Raw genomic sequence first — 18,934 nt, 5'->3', positions numbered from 1 at the left:
ATTTAGATCATCCCCGGAGTGCAACACAAACCATTTAACGCACAGCAACGCCAGGGATCAGACGTGAGGCAGGGAGGAGTTAAATCCCGCCCTGGGCAGACAGGCAGCGCCAGGCCTCTGCACCATGTTAGTCCCACTGATGCTGGTCAGCAGGGCTAAGTGGTCCCAAGGCCTTGCTGGAATAGATTCACCCAGCCCTTGCCTAGGCCCCGAAACCAGCAGCCAGGCTTCAGAATCGCCTGCAGCTCCCACTGCTTTCCAAGGGCAGTGGATGAGACGGGCCACACCTCTGGAGCCACCGGCTTCCCCAGGGGCCAGACAGCAATGGACGTCTGAGGTTGACACATAGGCCACCAGATCCATGCCCCTAGGGCAGCTGATGGGAACGGCCCAGAGCCCGAGTGGCTGCCCAGCGCCCACACTGCAGCGAGAGCGATGCCAGCGCCAGCTGGGGGGACCCAACTCTTTGATCCCTTTCTGGCCTTCCTTGGCTCACCCCCCTCCCCTGGCTGCCGGCTGCGTTTCCAGGGGGGTTACTCAGCACAGAGGGAATTCAGGCCTGTGCACACCAGGCCCGGGGCTGCCTCTGTTACTGCCCCTCCCCCACCGTGCACACTCCTGGGGGAAGTGCTGATTTTGGTCTGAGCCACTTACTGCAGCTTGGCTTAACCTTCAGCCTAATCGGTCTGACCTAAACCGGATTAAAGCCGCTCTAGAGGGGAGCAGCTGCCAGCCTGCTGCTCTGGTTTCACACCACCCTTCGAGGCTAACGGGGTACAGGCCTGCACAGACTCCCTGCAGGCAAGCACTGTCCCTGTGCCTCTTACACGGCTGCCAGTGACACCACAGACGCTCCTCTAGCTGTTAGCACTATAGGGACTATGACACACGAGCAAACAGATCTGATTCTGTCCAGCAGAGGGCTGCCTCGCACACACCCTGCCCCTCCAACAGACCCATTCCCCGATCCCTGGGGCCTCCTGTGGTAGCGTTATCTCCCGCTTTGTTTGGCAGGGCTGGTGGAATCAGTAACCAAAGCGTGTTTCAGTTAGCACAAGAGAGCCACAAACCAGCCCCATGCCCTGCCCCCAGCCTGCCACTCCCATCCATCCCCCACCCCATCCACACCCCCTGCCCGCAGCCCCATCCACCCACACCCCAGCCCCCCACACCATCCATCCACACCCCATCCGTCCCCCATCCCCTGCCGGCCATCCACACACCCTGCCTTAGCCCCATCCATCCCCCACCCCCAGCCCTCCACACCTCCAGCCACAGCCACACCCCCTGCCCCCAGCCTCCCACTCCCATCCATCCCCCACCCCATCCACACCCCCAGCCCTCCACCCCATCCATCCCTCCCCCAATCCATCCACGCCCCCAGCCTGCCACTCCCATCCATCCCCCACCCCATCCACACCCCCTGCCCCCAGCCCCATCCACCCACACACCCCAGCCCCCCACACCATCCATACACCCCTCATCCACACCCCCTGCCCCCAGCACCATCCACCCACACCCCAGCCCCCCACCCCATCCATCCACACCCCATCCATCCCCCACCCCCTGCCGGCCATCCACACACCCTGCCTTAGCCCCATCCATCCCCCACCCCCAGCCCTCCACACCTCCAGCCACAGCCACACCCCCTGCCCCCAGCCTCCCACTCCCATCCCACCCCATCCACACCCCCAGCCCTCCACCCCCATCCACACCCCCAGCCCCATCCAGCCCCACCCCCAGCCCCAGCGGCACACACCATCCACCCTCCCGGGGCTGATCCTAAGGGCTCTCCGTGGCCCCGCGGCAGCAGCGGACGCTGGGGGGTGGGCTCCGAGGCGTCCCATTCATCTGGCAAGGGAGCCCCGCCCCCGCTGACGTCAGCCGGAGGAGGGGAATCGAGGCAGGCAGGCGAGCGGGCTGCACGCTCGGGGCGAGCAAAGAAAGGGTAGCGCCAGCGCCGTGCCCCCCCGAGCGCCCCGCAACCCCGGGCTCGTCGGTTCTCGCGCTGGGCCGGGCCCCAGAGCCCCGAAGGTGAGTCGGGGGGAGGCGAGAAGCCGCTTTTGTTCCTCTCCGGTGTTTGCGGGGGGGCTGCCGGGCTCGGCTCGCTTGCGGCTCAAAGGGAAGCGAACCCCAGCGCGTCGCCCCGGGCCCCCTTCGCCGCAGCCCCCCCGTCGGGCGGGGAGCCCCCCCGTGCAGCCGGCACCCCGCTTTCCAGGGCAGGCTGCAGCCCGCGGAGCCCCCCCCCGCAGTTGACCCACTTTCTTTGTGCGAACGAGCCTTGGGCTGGGGTCGAGCGCCCCCCCGGCCCCCCCCTGCTCAGCCGAGCGCGGCGGGCGGGGGCCCCCCCAGACTGGGGGGGGGGCTGGCTTTGCTCTCTGCGAGCACCAACTGCGCTGCAAAGTTTCCAGGCTGGGCCCTCAGGGCTGGGGCGGGTTGGACTCCGGTGGTGGGAGCCTTAGGGCAGATCTGCCCCCCCCCCCCGAAAAGCCCCTTTGCGCTCCCTGCACCCAGGGCTCCTGCAGCCTCCCCTCGGGGGAGCGGGGGCCCCTCAGCCCAGGGGCTCGGGCTCCCCGCCGACGGCCGAAGTCCCCGGGGCGGGGGTCGGTAGCTGGCAGGACCCGGCGGGGGGGGATCCCGGCTCCGCGCTGTGGGGCGCAGGACCTCGCCCCCTGTCCAGGTCGTGTCAGCAAAGCTGCGGCCCGCTGAGCTTGCAGGAGGCTCCGCCCGCTTCTCCTTTCTCCCAGCTCCGCCGGGAAACCAGCCCAGCCCCGCTCCCCGGGGGGCGGCCGGGGGGGGGGGCGCAAGCAGCGCCCTCGGCGAGCCTCTTCCGCTGCCCCCTTGGGGGGTTATTGCCCCCCGTGTCTCCGGGCTCGGCTCCAGCCCCGCGGGGCCTCGGGCTCCCCCGCTGCTCCGGGCCCGGGGCGCCCCGCGGCGCTGGCTCCCGCCTGCCCCCATCTTCTGGGGTGGGGGGGGACGACTCGGGGGTTGGAGTGGGGGACCCGGGCCCGCCCCCTGCAGCCCCGGGCGGCTTCCCTAGAGCCCGCGGAGCTGGCAGCGCCCCCACCCAGCTCGGTCCCTGGGGGGGGGGCTGCCCCACCCCGCTCGGCGGGGCCGGTCCCCGAGAGCAATGGGCCGGCAGGGGGCGGAGCGCGCCGGGCCCAGCCGGGCTTTTGTTCCTTCGCAGCCCGAGGGGCGGGGGGCTGCTGGGTGGGGAGGCGGCTCCGTGCTGGGCGGGGGGGGCGGCTGCTGGGGGGGGGCCGGCGGCGGCGGCGGCTCCGTGCTGGCCGGGGGCGGCTGCTGGCGGCGGCTCCGGGGCGGCTGCTGGTGGGGGGGGGGCGGCGGCTCTGTGCTGGCCGGGGGTGGCGGCGGCTCCGTGCCGGCCGGGGGCGGCTGCTGGGGGCAGCTCCGTGCTGGCAAGGGGGGGCTGCGTGCTTGGCGGGGGCGGGGAGGGCTGCTGGGGGGCGGCTCCGTGCTGGGCGGCGGGGGCAGCTCTCGGCCCCACTGCACCCCAGGCAGAGTCCCCGCAGCCCACCCCTGCCCCGGTTGCTGGGCTGGCTCCGTGGGGCAGAGCCGGGGCTGGCCAGGCCCTGCGGGGTTGACTAGTGCTGGGCCTGCTGGCAGTGCGCTCACCCCTGTCCCCCCTCGGGCGGGGAGCCCAATGGGGAGACCTGGGGGGTCTCTCCCCCCCCCAGGCTGGGGAATGGCGAGCCCCACGGCGGCTGGGCCGCGCCTGCCTTGGCCCCCTTCCCCCACACGGCAGCTGGGCCCCCGGGCTGGGCTAGGCTGGCATGGGCAGCTGCTCCGCTGGCCTGGCCGTGTGTGGCCAGGGGTCTTGGGCCCCCAGGGGTCCCCCTTGGCACTGCCCCTTGCCACGCTCCGTGGGTTCGGGGCCTGGCATCTCCCGTGGTCCCTGGGCTTGGGCTCCTCTGCCCCTGGTTGAGCCCTGTGCGTGGGGTGATGCCGTGCTCCTGGAGTTCCCCCTCCCCCCACGTGGTGCCCATCGTCTCCCCCTGCCCCGGGGCAGCTGGAAGGTGGGTGTGCCAGGGGCAGGCCTTTCCTCGAGGGAGAGCACGGCGCTCTCCTGCTGCGGGTGGCTCCTGACCCGTGGGTCCAGCAGCTGGTGGAGCAGGGGCAGGATCCGTCCCCTGCGCAGGAACCAACAAGGACTCGGGCTTGGTCTCCTGAGCTGCCCATCCCCTGTCCCCATGGGCAGCCCTGGGCCCTGACCCCTCCAGCCCCCCGAGCAGCTGCCAGACAGTGGTCGTTCTTGTGACGTGGGTGTTTGATGCACTGGTCGAAGACCCACCAACTCCGAGGGGCTGAGAGCAGGGGCTGGTCCCCGCAGGCTGGATTGGGCTGGTGGGGTTCCAGATGTTCCCTTGACTCCGTTGGGAGTGGCGAGCTCGGGCAGGGGCAGGGGCTGCCCCCTTGGCCTGTCCCCAGCCGGATCTCCCATTGGTGTGGCTGGCTTCCTGGCCGGGCTGGCCAGGATTCCCATAGCCCACTGCCTCGCTTCCTGGCCGGAAATCCACTTCTCCCCTGCGTGTCCTGTGGGGAGGGAGAGGCGGCTTCCTGCTTCCCTTCATGGAAAACAGTTATGCTCCTGCCGCTGTCCGGCTGGTAACCTGTGAGCTCTTCCCACATCCATCGCCCCCCCAGCCCTGCCCTGTCATCCCCCCCACTCTGGCTCCTGCCCGGCTGGACACCATGGGCACCTTCTGTCCTCTGAGGCCGTGTCCCACCTATGGTCTCCGTCAGTCCCTCCCCAGGACATGCTGGGGGACTCTGGGCAGCAGTGCCCCCCTCTCCCCATGGGGCTCCAGGCACGTTTCTGCCCGCTCTGCTCCAGGCTGGCAGCGGGAAGCCAGGTGTCTGGGGTGGCAAAGGCCCAGCACAGGGCAGGAGAGAGCCAACGGTCCCAAAGCCCCTCACTGGCGTGGAGGTAACTCACCAGCCGCCACCTGGGCTGGTGTCCTTCTACCCATGTTAGAGGGGGAAACTGAGGCACAAGGCCAGAGAGGGAGTCTGTCAGAGCTGGGAATAGAACCCAGGAGACTCGGCTCCCTCTCGGAAGGAGCCTGTGGGGACCTGCCCCGTCGGGATTGGCTCAGAGGGGCCCCTTTGGGGCTCTGAATGGGGAAACCCCCTCACCCATCCCTGTGTGGAGTTTCCTCCTGCAGAGGATGTGATGGCTGCAAGGTGGAGTAATCCCGGGGGGGGGGGGGGGGCGCAGCTGTGTGTCAGCTGGGAAGAGGAAGGAGCAGCTTTGCTGGCAGCCCCCGCGGCTCTTCTCCCGCCCCCGCTGACTCAGCACCAGCCCCATTGATGGCAGGAAGTAGTTACCGAATGAGGTGACCACAAAAAAGGGAATCCGTGACCCAGGGGTGGCACCGGCTCCGCTTGGCAGAGTCGGGGGAAGCTCCCAGCAGGAGGGGCTGGTGCACCCCCGGCTCCTGTGGGGGACACTCGCCTAGGAAGGGGGGTGGCTGTGGAGGCGGGGGGCGCTCGCTGTGGATAAGGGAAGAGAAGCCAAGAGCTCCTGTGTGCGCCTCCCTCTCTGACACTGGGCAAATCCCCCACCAGCCTGCCCTTGGCTCTGGGGCTAGGGCTGCCCCCCATGGTCGTTTCCTACCTGGCTGGGTCAGACCCATTTACTCTTCCATGGGGCTGGGGCTGGCTTGGCAGGGAGTGCTTTGCGGGGGAGGGTGGGGGAATCTGGGGCTGGCTCAGCCCTCCCCCCCACCCCACCCCAGCTGAGTGTTCAGAGCAGAGGCATCTCAATGGCTCCCTTGTCCCGGTTTCCTGCCTGCCCACGTGCTTTGGCTCCTCTGCCCTTGGCCCCCCATAACTTGCCCGTCTCTCACCGCCAGGCCCCCGGAGCAGCGAGTGGAGCCGGGCGCAGGGAGGCCAGACCCCAGCGTGCCACGGGGCAGCATGGACACCAGCCTCCCGGGCCTCGCCCTCCTCACCGCCGTCTGCCTGAGCGTGGGCACTACCGACACCGCCTGGTGGAACCTGGTGCCCAGGAAAACCATCCCCTACAATGGTGAGTGCACCCGTGGCCGGGTCGGGCACAGCCGGGCTGGGGGGATGTGTCGTGTCTCTGTCGGGTGGCGCCCAGCCCTGGCTGAAAGCACAGAACCAGTGCGGTGCCCTGGTCTGGGCTGGGCTTTTTGGCGTTAAAAGGATAGAGGATGGGGGTGCAGCAGAGGGTCTGTGGAGGTGTGGGGCTGGGAACACCCCATCAGACAGACCCCTGGAGCCTGTCCCCAGGAGCATCCGCCCCACGGTGCTGAGCTGGGATCCTAGCGACTCAGGGCAGAGGGGCCTGGAGGGATGACAAATTTTAACAAAGAAGTCGAGGGTCTGGCTCCGCAGTGCTGAGATTGGGGAGAGGTGGGGGGTCTGTGCGTGTCACTGTCAGGCTTGCGTTCCTGGCTCTGCAGCCATAACCATCTCTCGCTGTTTAAAGGGGAATGCAGAGACTCGCGTGATCCTGGGACTCCAGGAGCTGAGGCTTTAAGGAAACCCCCAAATCCCATGTGCCCGGGGCTGGGCCAGTCCCTGGCTCGCTGTGCAGTGAGGGTGAGGGGCCAGCAGTGTCCCTGTGCTGGGGGGCAGCTGTGGAGAATCCCTGCCTTTGGGGGGGGTGGGAGAGGAGGAAGCTCCCAGTCCAGCCTGCACCCACCCCAGGAGAGGAAGGCAGGCCCAGTGGTTAGGGTGCTAGCTGAGACTTGGCAGACCTGGGTACAGTTCCCTGGGCAGCCATGGCCTCCCTGTGTCCCAGGGGAGTCCCTGGAGCCTGTTCCCTGGGACGGGAGCACGTCCCCCCGACCCCCTCTGGGTCTGACTCAAGGGGCTGGAGCGGGGAGCTGGGAGAGGCAAAGGACAGGGTAGGAGTGACTGCTGCAGTAAAACTGGGGTGTGCTCAGCCCTGGGGCCCCTGGCTGGAGGGGGGGGGCGGGGGGAGGACACGCCACAGTTGCTCTGAGCCCTGTTGGGGGGTGAAGCTGGTTTGGGGAGCTCAGGCCCCAGTACCGGGCCCATTGCCCAGAGGGGGCGTCTCCTGGACTGTGCGTGGGGCACAGGGCAGCACCCATGGCCCTGGCAGCCTGGCCCCTCCCTTGGGGGCAGCCCGTCCCTTTGCATAAATCTGGCTGGCACAGCCGGGCCATGGTGAGTCGTGGCGGCCGGGCGCTGCTGGCGGGCATCTCCCGCTGGCATGGGATTGGGAGCCCCCTCCCCTCCCGGGACCCCCAGCAGCAGCCTCCCTGCCCTCCCACCGGGTGGGTGGCTCCAGCTGTCTGCCGGAGTTAACACTGGCCAAACCGGGGGCCTCCGTCCTTCTGCCGGGGTGACCCTCCCTGGCCTGGCCATGGCTGACAGGCCAAACCAGCCATGGGGGGCAGGCCGGGGCCAGCTGCTCGCCCCCTGGCTCCGTGGTACCTACGCTGGGGTCCCCAGACCCTCCCTGGCTCCCCCCCCCCCCCCCCGGCTGGTGGGAAGGGGGCCTGGCTGGCCCCAGGGGGCTGCCTCTCCGGAGGTGACATCAGGTGTTTGTGCCAGCCCCGGGCAATGATCTCATCCTGTTTGCTGCTTGCTGCCCTCCCCAGGGCTCCCCTCCATCCTGTGCCCTGCTGCTCCCCTAGCGCAGGGGCTGGGCCCGGGGGCGGCGTCCCTCCCCTGTGCCCACAGCCCCTCCTTCGGCTCCTGCCATGCAGGGCGGGCGCCCGGCCCTTGTGCCCGCTCTGCTCTGTCTCTGCTCCCTGGGCGCTCCCCCCTCGGTCCCGTGGTGCGGCACAAACCCATCTTCGTTCCCCGCCTTGGCGCTCGCTCTGGGGGGCTGACAGCCCCCATTGGCGCATGGGCGGGGATGTGTCATGGGGCGGTGCCCCTCACTCCCGACCCACAGCCCCCGCTTCTGCCAGGCTCTCTGCGCCCAGGGCTGCTTGGAAGCTGACCCCGCTGCGCCCAGGGCAGGTTTCCTCCTGGGCCCCCTTCAGCACTCGGGCTCTGCATCCCCCCCCCGTTCCACCCCCCGGCTCTCTGGGCACCCCAGTCCCTGTAGGAGCTGAGATGCACCAGCCAGCCTGGGGTTGCACTGGGGCTGGGTGCTGCCCGCTGAGTCCGTTTCCCAGGCCCCGGCCTGGCTGTGGGGTGGGAAGGGGGTCGGGGGCCCTGGCTCCTCGCCAGGGGGGCCAGCGCTGGCCTCGCCCCACAAGCGCGGCTGGTGCCCGCTCTACCCGCTGCGGGGGGCTGGGCCCATCCTCTCGGGTGCGGCTGCCCGCGGCCTGTCTCCCCATATGGTGGGGGCTGAGCAGTGCTGCGGGCTCCCCTCCCCCGCCCAGCCGAACCCTGGGCTGGTGAGTGGGGGAGGGGGGCTGATTGAAGCCAGGTGCCCGCTTTGATCAGCCGCGGCGCTGTGGCGGGCTCTGCTCCCCGGGTCTAATGGGCCCCAGCTGGCGGAGCGGCCGAGCCAGCCCCCTCAGTGCCGAGGCCCCAGGTTCTCCATCTCCCCTGGGAGCCCTGATCTCCAGGGTGCCGGGGGGGTCTCCCCCACCTCCCAGTGCTCCTGGCCTGTGCTGAAGGAGTCTCTGGGTGTTCGTGTGGGGGAGCGGGTGTGACCATCTCTGGGGAGGCTCATTCCCTGCGTCCAGTCCCGCTTTGCCTGTGTCACCTCAGGGTGCCCATGCTGCCCGTCTGCGACTCTAGGCGCTGGGGATGCCAAGTCTGGCAGGGTCTGTACCCCAGGGCATGGGGGCAGCGCTGGGGGCAGGGGTGAGCTGGCCGCGGCGGTTCCAGCTCTGGCTTGGAGCCTGCTGTGCGGCGCCGTGTCTTGCGTTGATGTCCGCGCTCGGCTGCCCTCGCCCCGGGTTCAGGATCCAGGGAGATGCGGCCTGGTTGGACCCCCCCATGCCAGCTGGCGTGTGTGTATTTGGGAGTGTTGTACGTGGCAGCGTCTAGGAATCTCCCTGTGCCCCTGGTGCCGTCGTGCCAGGCGCTGTACAGACCCGGACTGCAGAGCCGGTCCCTGGCCTGGGGTGACGTGCTCCTGGGTTGGGGATTGGGACACAGGAGGCTTCCTGGAAGGGGGGGTGGGGGGGTCCCTGTTTCTCCCAAGGCTCCAGGCCAGTGTGAAGCGATCCATACCCTGGGCCCTCTGCGCCAGTCTGGGGGATGGGTTTGTGTGGGGGGCTCACATTGCGGCTGGTAACACGACCGGGCTGGTGCTGGGTTTCCTGCCATCAGCTTGGCCCATCTCCGCTTACGGGGCCGGAGCTGCTGGTCCCCGACTTCCCTTTCCAGCCTCCCTGCACTGGTCCCGCAGCTCCCCGGGAAGGCAGAGCGTGCGGCCCCCAGCGCTGTGTCCGGCCTGGAGCAGAGCGAATGGAGGGCTGTGTGGGCGACTGCCCACCCCCCCACCCCCCGCCCCCAGCAGTGCCTGGCAGATCTCCCTCCCCCCAGCCCAGAGTGGCTGGAGTTAGCTCTGTATGCGCCCCCCCGGCTCCACTGTCCCCATCAATGTGCCCTTTCTCTGAACAAAGCCGGCCCTGGCGGCTGGGCTGGGCAGGGGCGGCAAAGGGCCCCTCTGCCAGGGCGCCAGGCTGAGCACTCTCAGGTTCCACCCGGCGCATCCCCGACAATGGCTCCCTTGTCCAGCCAGCGCGAGGAGCGAGCGGATCCCTGGGGGGCAAGGGGGGCTTCCGGGAAGGGGCTGGCGCCCGGGGCGGGGCTGGCTGGTCGGTCCCACGTGAGCTCCCCCGGCCTAGGGCGCTCAGCGGGTTTCTGTGCCCTGTGGGGCCTGGGCCCCAAGGAAGGGGCACGTTACAGCTGAATTTGTCTCCAGGCTCAGGGCGTCTGTGGACGAGATCACAAGCTCAGGGCTGTTCCCAGCTAGGATAGCAGCTAGCGTGGGGGGCTGCGGGCTGGGAGTGAAGAGCATCGGTGGAGCTTCCGGGGGACCCCAGGGTTGGGCTAGCAGGGGCTGTGGGTAGGGAGTGAGGGGCACTGGCAGAGCTGGGGGGGACCCCGGGGCTAGGCTAGCAGGGGCTGCAGGTCAGGAGTGAGGGGCACCGGCAGGGCTGGTGGGGGACAGGGCCGGGCTAGCAGGGGGCTGCGGGTCGGGAGTGAGGGGCACCGGCAGAGCTGGGTGGGGGGCAGGGCTGGGCTAGCAGGGGGCTGTGGGTCAGGAGTGAGGGGCACCGGCGGAGCTGGGGGGAGGACCCCGGGGCTGGGCTAGCAGGGGGCTGCGGGTCGGGAGTGAGGGGCACCGGCAGAGCTGGGTGGGGGGCAGGGAGGGGCTGCGGGTCGGGAGTGAGGGGCTGCCAGTCATGACAGTGCAAGGGGGCAGCAGCCGCTTGCCTGGCCCTGTTGCCTGTCCGGCCCCATCTCTGCTGGGGGCTGTTGGCTCTCAGGGCAGGAAGCGGGGGGCGGCTGGGGCAGTTACACTCCTGCTGGCAGAGAGCGAGTTGTCTCCAGGACGCCCTTCTCTAGGGTTTCAGGTTCATGGAGCCTTGTCCTGGAGCCAGCCCAGACTCAGTCTCGTTCCCTGCTAGCCTTGGCCCCCGGGATCCCTCAGCACCTGCCCCCCAGTGTGTGGGATCCCCCCTTGCCCTACAGCTGGTTGGTCCAGTGACCGGGGTGCCAGTCAAGCAGCCAGCAGGACCCCTGTGACTCCTGGATCCCGCCTGCCCCCAGGGTGCAGCCCGGGAGTGAGGGACTCGCTCGCCCTCGCTGGGGCAGGGTGTGGGGCGGGAGCCCTGGCATTACCACGCGGCTCTGGAACTTGGGGCCTTGCAGCCTCTCTCCAGGCCCCTCGGCTGGCACCGGGCAGCAGGCGGCCTGGGTCACGGTGGTGGTGCCAGGCCCTGGTCTGGCCCTGTGCCCCCAGGAGCCCGCAGGCCCCCGAGTGCCCTGACGCCCTCCCGTCCCCTCCCCGCAGAGCTGAAGGACGTGGCGAAGCGGTTCTCCAAGGCGGGCGTGTCCCACTACAAGACGCTGACGCTGGGCGAGGCCGAGAGGGTGCTGTACGTGGGTGCCCGTGAGGCCATCTTCGCCCTTGCCACTGGCACCATGGAGCTGAAGGCAGCGGTATGAGGGGGGCGGGGTCACCACAGGGCCTGGGAGTGGCCCCCAAAGCCTGGCGGTGCCCCCCATCTAGGGGGACGGAGCCACGAGGGGTCTGGCTGGCCTGGGGGTGCTGGTTAAACAGCCCCTTGGGGAGCAGCACCCCCTGCTGGGCACCCCCTGAACGCGGGCGTGTTCTCCTGGCCGTGCCCTGGGCTGGTTGCTGGGCACCTCCTCTGCAGGGAAGGGGGGGTGGCTCTTGACCCAGGTAGGGGCCCCCCCAGATGTCAGGGACCGTGGAGGGCTGAGCCCTCTGTGGCTGCAGGAGATGGGGTGGGGGGGCAGGACCTGGGGGGGCTGGTTCACCCCTGACCCCACTCCCTCTGGCTTGGCAGATCTCCTGGGAGGCTCCGGCAGAGAAGAAAGTGGAATGTATCCAGAAGGGCAAGAACAACCAGGTACGTCAGCTGGACACAGGGGCCCCGGCTCCCCCCGCCCGCCCCTGGCCTCGCCCCGTGGGCAGGGGCCCCCCGCCTAGCCCACGGGTCTGTCCTGCAGCCCCTGCTGCGCTTGGGGGGCAGGTCCCAGTGCGGCACGGTGATGGCACGTGCCACGTCCCTCCCCGGGCTGGGGGAGCTTGCGGGGTCCCACATCCCCAGGCAAGTTCTACTTGCTCCATGGCCAGCCCTGCCCTGGCACCGCCGGGGGTGGGGGGAACCCGGATAGACCCCCCCCGCCCACTAACCAGCCCCTTTCTCCCCAGACCGACTGTTTCAACTACATCCGCTTCCTCCAGAGCTACAATAGCTCCCACCTGTACGCGTGCGGCACCTTCGCCTTCCAGCCCAAGTGCACCTACATCGTGAGTACGGCCAGCGGCTCCTGCCCCGCCCCCCGCCGCGCCCCCTGCTGGGCCGGGCCGGGGGCCGGGAGCGGCTCCTGCCGTGCCCCCCGCCGCGCCCCCTGCTGGGCCGGGCCGGGGGCCGGGAGCGGCTCCTGCCCCGCCCCCCGCCGCGCCCCCTGCTGGGCTGGGCTGGGAGCGGCTCCTGCCCCGCCCCCCGCCGCGCCCCCTGCTGGGCCGGGCCGGGGGCCGGGAGCGGCTCCTGCCGTGCCCCCCGCCGCGCCCCCTGCTGGGCTGGGCTGGGAGCGGCTCCTGCCCCGCCCCCTGCCGCGCCCCCTGCTGGGCCGGGAGCGGCTCCTGCCCCGCCCCCCGCCGTGCCCCCTGCTGGGCCGGGCCGGGGCCGGGGGCCGGGAGTGGCTCCTGCCCCGCCCCCCGCTGTGCCCCCTGCTGGGCGGGGCCGGGGGCCGGGAGTGGCTCCTGCCCCGCCCCCCGCCGTGCCCCCTGCTGAGCCGGGCTGGGCCGGGGGCCGGGGGCAGCTCCTGCCGCACCCCCGGCTGGGCTGGGCCGGGCCGGGGCCGGGAGCGGCTCCTGCCCCGCGCCCCCTGCCCCATTTTGCCGGTAGAAGCTGGGAGTCCGAGGTGGCGAACGAAGCAGGGGATGCTGACAGGTGCTGCCCGCTGCATGGCCGGGGTGGAGCCGAGCCGTGGGGCGTTCTCAGACCCAGCTGTGGGCCCAGCACAGCCCCGTCTCTGCAGGCTGCGTCCCGCCGGGCCCCACTGACCCTGCGTGGGGGGCGTCTCTTCCAGGAGCTGTCCAGTTTCTCCCTCAACAGGCAGGCCTTCGAGGACGGGAAGGGGAAGTGCCCCTACGACCCGGCCAAGGGCCACACGGGCCTCATCGTGGGTAGGTGGCGCCCTTCGGGGGGGGGGGGGCCTCTGCTGGGGGCCCGCGGGCTGGGCCGGGGAGTGTCCGGCTGGGCTGGGGGCTGGGACCTAGGGTGCCCGGGCTGGGGTTGGGGGTGGGGTGGTATTTCTGCCCCGTGCACCCAGTTAACCCCTTCTTGGCCATGCTGTCCAGATGGCGAGTTGTACTCGGCGACACTCAACAACTTCCTGGGGACGGAGCCGGTGATCCTGCGTAACCGGGGCCCCCACTACTCCATGAAGACGGAGTACCTGGCCTCCTGGCTGAATGGTGAGGGGGGGCGCAGGCCTGGGGGGCTGGCTGAATGGGCGGGGAGAAGGGCCCCGGGGCCACAGGTCGCACAGTTGGTCCTGCAGCCCCCTTTCTGTCGGGGGAGGGACTCTCACTGGAGGGGGCTCTGAGAGGAGCCCCCTTGGGCCCCCCAGTACCAGCCCATCCCACTGTGGGTCTGGTGAGCTGTAAGGCTCCCGCTGCCCAAGTCCTGGGTCTCTCCCCATGTGGCCTCCGGCTGGCGGGGAGGCTGCATCGCTGAGTGGGGGGCTCTGGGGGAGTGGGTCCTGCAGCAACCCGGGGGGGCCATTGGACGGGGCACAGCAGGGCATCTGGCACCAAGCGTGACGGCTGGGGGGCCCGAGCGGGGAGCTGGACGGATGTGGGGCCCACGAGCCCTGGTCTCACTTGCCCCCCCCCATTGCAGAGCCCCACTTCGTGGGCTCAGCCTACGTGCAGGAGAGCATGGGCAGCGGCAGCGGGGACGACGACAAGGTCTACTTCTTCTTCAGCGAGCGGGCCGTGGAGTACGACTGCTACGCCGAGCAGGTGGTGGCCCGCGTGGCCCGGGTCTGCAAGGTACGGCTGGGAGCTGCGGCAACCAGCCCTCGGGGAGGGGCCCCCAGAGACGCTGCGGCGTGGCCGGAGCCCGGGGGCCGGGCCCTGTGGGGGGACCCTGGTGGTGGCTCGGTGTCGAGGGAGGCAGGAGAGCTCCCGGGGCTGGTGCCAGGCAGGCTGGGCCAGGGCATGGGGCTCTCGGGGTCTGGCCTGTCCAGGCCCCTCACGCGGTGCCTCCCTCTGTCCAGGGGGACATGGGCGGCGCCCGGACCCTGCAGAAGAAGTGGACGACGTTCCTCAAGGCCCGGCTGGTCTGCTCCATCCCGGAGCAGCAGCTGCATTTCAACCGGCTGCAGGCCGTGTACACGCTGGGCGGGGCTGGCTGGCGCGACACCACCTTCTTCGGCCTCTTCCAGGCTCGCTGGTGAGCACGGCGGGGGAATGGGGAGCCCCGGGCCACTGGGCGTCCCCCCTGGCCCTGCTGCCTCCGTCCCGCCTCCACAGACCCCCGCCCCTCCGCAGCCAGTGCCAACCCTGCCATTGGGCCCGTCTCCCCAGGGCTGCCCCCCAACTCTCATACACCCCCCCGGGCCAGGGAAGACGCTTTCCCCAGCTCCCTCCCACCCCCCAGGCTCTGCCCCGGCCATCCCCCCCCCAATCCTCCCAGCACCCCCAGCCCCAGCTCCACGCTGGGTCTCACCCTCCCTCCCCACAGGGGGGACGTGGACGTCTCTGCCGTCTGCCAGTACCACATCGAGGACGTGCGCAAGGCCTTCGAGGGGCCCTACAAGGAGTACCGGGAGCAGGCCCAGAAGTGGGGCAGGTACTCGGACCAGGTGCCCAGCCCCCGGCCTGGGGCGGTAAGTGCCACGGGGACTGGGGGGACCCGGCCATCACAGCGGGGAGCGCCAGCTGCTCTCATCTCTGCCAGAGACCACCCCCCAGAGCAGTGCCCCCTTGCAGGCTGGGTGGGCACTCGCCAATCCCCACCCCAGGGCTAAATGGGGTCCCCCTCCCAGCGCGGGCACTTCAGCTGCCTCTACCCCCCAGGCTGCCAGCTAAGCTATGCCCTGCCCCCTAGGTTGGTGGTGTCCTCTGCCCTCACTTGGTGCCTGGCCCCTCTGGGCTGAGGGCTGGGCGCTGCCCGGCCCCGCACTGACGCAGCCCCTCTCCCCGCAGTGCATCACGGACTGGCACCGGCAGAATGGTGTCGCCAGCTCGCTGGAGCTGCCGGACAACACCCTGAACTTCGCCAAGAAGCACCCGCTGATGGACGAGCCGGTGCTGCCGTGCCACAACCGGCCCCTGCTGCTCAAGAAGGACGCCAACTTCACCCGGCTGGTGGTGGACCGGGTGCGCGGGCTGGATGGGGCCTCCTACAACGTGCTCTTCATTGGGACAGGTACCCACCAGGGCTCTGCTCCCCCTTCCCCTTCCCCTTCCCTCAAGAGGCTCAGCCCCCCCCGCCCCCAGCCTGGGCCCAGCCATGCCCAGCGGGGGGTGCAGTGGGGGGAGGGGCACCTCTCAGCTGCATGGCGCACCGGTGCTGGGGGGGGCCGCTTTGGGAGCTGGTGAGCATGTGATGGGGGGGGCAACCTGGGAGGTGCATCTCCCAGCTTGGGGTGGCCGAAGCATTACTGGGGGCACCGTGGGGGTGCTGCAGGAGTGATGAGGGCTGCCTGGGGCCCCTCCCCTGCGCACGGCTCCCTGCAACCCTGCCCTGCGGCTCTTCCAGGTGATGGGTGGCTCCACAAGGCCCTAGTCCTGCCCTCCCGCGTCCATCTCGTGGAGGAGCTGCAGGTCTTCGAGCCGGCACAGCCCATCGAGAGCCTCGTGCTGGCCCACCAGAAGGTAGGGGGCGGGGCACCTTGGTGACAACCAGAGGGCGGTGGGGGGCGGGGTAGAGCACAGGGAGTGTGTGTGGGATGGGGGATGTCCTGGGCTGTTGTGGGTGCAGGGATAACAGGGGGTGCCGTGGGGGAGGGGGCCAGGTGTGGGGGGGATAACCAGGGGGCTGTTGGGGAGGGGGGGCCACAGGGTATGGGCAGTGATGGCTCTAGGCTGCTCCATCAGCACTGATGTGTGTGTCCCTGCCCCCCCCCAGAAGCTGCTCTTTGCCGGATCTCGCTCCCAGGTGGTGCGGCTGTCCCTGGCCGACTGCGCCAAGTACCGCTCCTGCACCGACTGCGTCCTGGCCAAGGACCCCTACTGCGCCTGGAGCCGCAACGCCAGCCGCTGCCTCCGGGCTGACGGCGCTGACGGGTGAGGGGGCCGGGGGCTGAGGGAGGGGTCATGGCCTGCGGGCCGGACACTTCCCATGTGCGGGGCAGGAAGGGGCTGCGCCCTCCCAGAGGGCCCTGATTAGCATCTCCCTGCCCTGTCCTGCCCCACTGGAAGGTCTCCTCCCCTCCCCATCCGGGCTCTGGCCCCCATCCAGAGCAGTGGCTGCCAAGGGGCAGTGACTGGCTTGGTGCCCCACGGGGACAGCTGGGGCTGTGCTGACTCCGGGTCTCTCTCAGGTCCCTGCTGGTCCAGGACGTGGTGAACGCGGACACGGCTCTCTGCAACCTCCTCCGAGCAGCCCCCTCAGGTGAGAGGACACCGGCGCCCCTCCCCAGGCTGGGAGCTCCCTGAGAGCCAAAGGGGCTGGGGGAGGAACGTGCACTCTGTTAGCTTGGGGGGCCCCCTCCCAGCGCAGGTTTGGGAGCCAGGACTCCTCTCTGTGCCTTAGTTTCCCCAGCTGGACAGCCAGGCTGACGGGTGCTGCCCTGTGCTGCAGGGTTTGGGTTCCCATCCCAGGGCCTCTCCTGGGTCATCCCCAGGACCTGGGTGAAGGGCACTTGGCCCCTGGGCTGTCAGGCCAGTCCATGACTCAGCCAAACATCTCCCGTGTACCCATCCTACAGGCCACAGCCACCCCCCATGCCCTGCCGGTCGTGGCACAGCCCTGGTGCGTCCGTGTGCCCAGCTCTGGGGCAGGGCTGTGGGATGGGCAGAGGGCTGGTGGGGAGGGGGTCCAGCCCCCACCTCAGCCTGACCCCTTCTCCCCTCTGTCCTGCAGTTAAAGTCACTCCCAAGAACGTCACGGTGGTGGCCGGCGCAGACCTGGTCCTGCCCTGCCGCCTCACCTCCAACCTGGCCCGGGCACGCTGGACCTTCGATGGGCGCGAGCTGGCCGAGGACCAGGCCTCGCTGCTGTACGACGCCCGCCTGCAGGCCCTGGTCCTCCTGGGCGCGGGCCCCCAGCACGGTGGCGCCTACCGGTGCTTCTCGGAGGAGCAGGGCGCGCGCCTGGCGGCCGAGGGCTACGTGGTGTCGGTGGTGGCCAGCCCGGCCGCCACGCTGGAGGCGCGGGCCCCGCTGGAGAGCCTGGGGCTGGTGTGGATGGTGGCGATCGCCTTGGGCGCCCTGTGCCTGGTGCTGCTGCTGGTCGTGCTGTCCCTGCGGCGCCGGCTGCGGGAGGAGCTGGCCAAGGGCGCCAAAGCCGCGGAGAGCACCCTGGTGTACCCCATCGAGCTGCCCAAGGAGCCCTCCAGCCCCAAGTTCGTCCCCAGCGCCGACTCGGACGAGAAGCTCTGGGACCCTGCCAGCTACTACTACTCGGACGGCTCCCTCAAGATCGTGCCGGGCCACGCCGTGTGCCAGAACGGCTCGGCCACGCCCTCGCCCCCGGCCAACGGCATCCCCGGGCAGCCCCTGGCCTCCCCGCCCCCGCACTCGCCCAGCCGCATCCACCTGGGCAGCATCCGCGGCTCCTCCTCCAACGGCTACATCCGCCTGCAGCTGGGGGCCGAGGAGCGGCCCGGCTACGGCGACCTGGCCGAGGAGCTGCGGCGCAAGCTCCAGCAGCGCCAGGCGCTGCCCGACTCCAACCCCGAGGAGTCCTCGGTGTGAGCCCGGGGCTGCGGGCCTCTGGCACAAGGCGCGGCTACCTCAGACCCGGCCGGGGGCCCCGGGCTCCCCCGCCCGGCCCCGCCGGGACGCTTCTGCATTTCAGGACACGCGTGGGACCCTTTCTGTGGATTTCGATACCCCAGGGCGGGTGTTTCAGTGGATCGGGCCCATTCCGGAGTCCGCCCCGGCCCTGGACTCTGCCCCCCTGGCTGGGCCCTGGGAGCGGCTGGTTGAGACGCACGGGCAGGTCCTGGACGGACGGAGGGGGCGCACGAGTCTGCCCCGGATCCTGGGTGGATGGAGCCTACTTGGGATCTGGTGCCTGGAGTGGATGCTGGCTGGATTTTGGAGGCCGGCTCGCCCGAGAGGCACGGCCTGGTGCTGTTGGCTGCTTGTAACTGCCCATCCTGGCTGGCATGGCACTGGCCAGTGGGCGCTGGCATGTGGGAGCGAGGGCAGACCCTGAGCTGACACAAGATGCCCTCCCAGTAACGTTGGGCAGGATTGCATTGCATGCTGGGAACAGGGCGCCCGTCCCCATTACCTGTGGGCGGCAGTCCCTGGAGAGGAGGGGGGGAAGTCAGCTCTGGCCCCCCAAAGCGGGTGATCTCCCACGCCCCTCCCACGGCCTGCATGCTGGCGATGGGCCAATGGTGTCCTTGTGCCCAGGTGGGGGCGGGGCTGGTGGAATGGGGGGCTGTGTTCCTGTGACCCCCAGGCCTGCTCAAACTGCAGAGATGGACTTGGTGACTTGGCCGAGGAGTGGAGGAGGTGGGGTGGGGGTCACCAGTGTAAATACCCCCCCCACGCATCCCGCCTGGGTCCCTGCCTCTTGGCCAAGCCAGTTCCTGCCCCACCTACCCCCCATCCTGCACGCCAGCTGCCCCCCCCCCATCCATGTAAATAAGCAACAAGGACCCACCCCACCCCTGTGTAATTTATTTGTTACGGAAATATATTTATTGGCTGTAAATATTGGAGTATTTTTATATTAATAATAAAAGGGAGAGAAACCCCAGCCGGTGCCTGTTGCCGTTTGTGGGGGGGGGGGCTGGTAGGTGCCGGCAGGTGCTGTGTTCTGCTCCCGGCTCTGCTGGGGTTGGGGTGGGTTTGAGAGAGACGTGGGGGTGGGCAGTTGGGCTGAGTTGGGGGTGGGGGGGGACAGCACTGTGCATTTTGTAGCTAGCGCATGCACCCTCCCCACGCACCCCCCCGGGGCTTGGCCTCGCTGTCTGTGCCTGACCTGGGCCCTGCACCCCCTGCCCGAGGTGCCCGGGCCAAAGCGCGGGAGTCCTGCCCGGGCTGGGGGAGGGCTGTTCCCGGCCCCCGGCCTGTGAGCTCATGGAAAAAGGAGCGGGCGGCCTATAAAAGGGCATT

General features: G+C 70.0%; 1 protein-coding gene across 2 annotated transcripts; it reads left to right on the top strand.

Moving 5' to 3' along the window:
- The first annotated feature begins 1,900 nt into the window (after positions 1-1,900).
- SEMA4C (semaphorin 4C) lies at positions 1,901-18,439 on the top strand. Of its 2 annotated transcripts, none has more exons than XM_074940359.1 (15): positions 1,901-2,034; positions 5,874-6,049; positions 10,946-11,094; positions 11,466-11,528; positions 11,834-11,932; positions 12,718-12,814; positions 12,989-13,105; positions 13,533-13,684; positions 13,912-14,087; positions 14,379-14,523; positions 14,843-15,065; positions 15,399-15,514; positions 15,768-15,925; positions 16,183-16,253; positions 16,725-18,439. In XM_074940359.1, the coding sequence occupies exons 2-15, from the start codon at positions 5,938-5,940 to the stop codon at positions 17,555-17,557; spliced, it is 2,511 nt and encodes an 836-aa protein (XP_074796460.1). In that variant the 5' UTR covers positions 1,901-2,034; positions 5,874-5,937; the 3' UTR covers positions 17,558-18,439. The 2 variants fall into 2 exon arrangements, with proteins under 2 accessions (XP_074796460.1, XP_074796461.1); XM_074940360.1 differs by lacking the exon at positions 1,901-2,034 and adding an exon at positions 4,611-4,630.
- The last annotated feature ends 495 nt before the right edge of the window (positions 18,440-18,934 follow it).

Source organism: Natator depressus, chromosome 26 (genome assembly GCF_965152275.1).
Source record: "Natator depressus isolate rNatDep1 chromosome 26, rNatDep2.hap1, whole genome shotgun sequence".
NCBI lineage: Eukaryota > Metazoa > Chordata > Testudines > Cheloniidae > Natator > Natator depressus.
This window is presented reverse-complemented; position numbering and strand designations above follow the sequence as displayed.

Coding starts and splice junctions, on each gene's coding strand:
- SEMA4C (XM_074940359.1), top strand. CDS start 5,938: ATGGACACCAGCCTCCCGGGCCTCGCCCTCCTCACCGCCGTCTGCCTG. Junction 13,106..13,532: donor CCTGGCCTCCTGGCTGAATG/GTGAGGGGGGGC, acceptor CCCCCATTGCAG/AGCCCCACTTCGTGGGCTCA. Junction 14,088..14,378: donor GGCCTCTTCCAGGCTCGCTG/GTGAGCACGGCG, acceptor CCCTCCCCACAG/GGGGGACGTGGACGTCTCTG.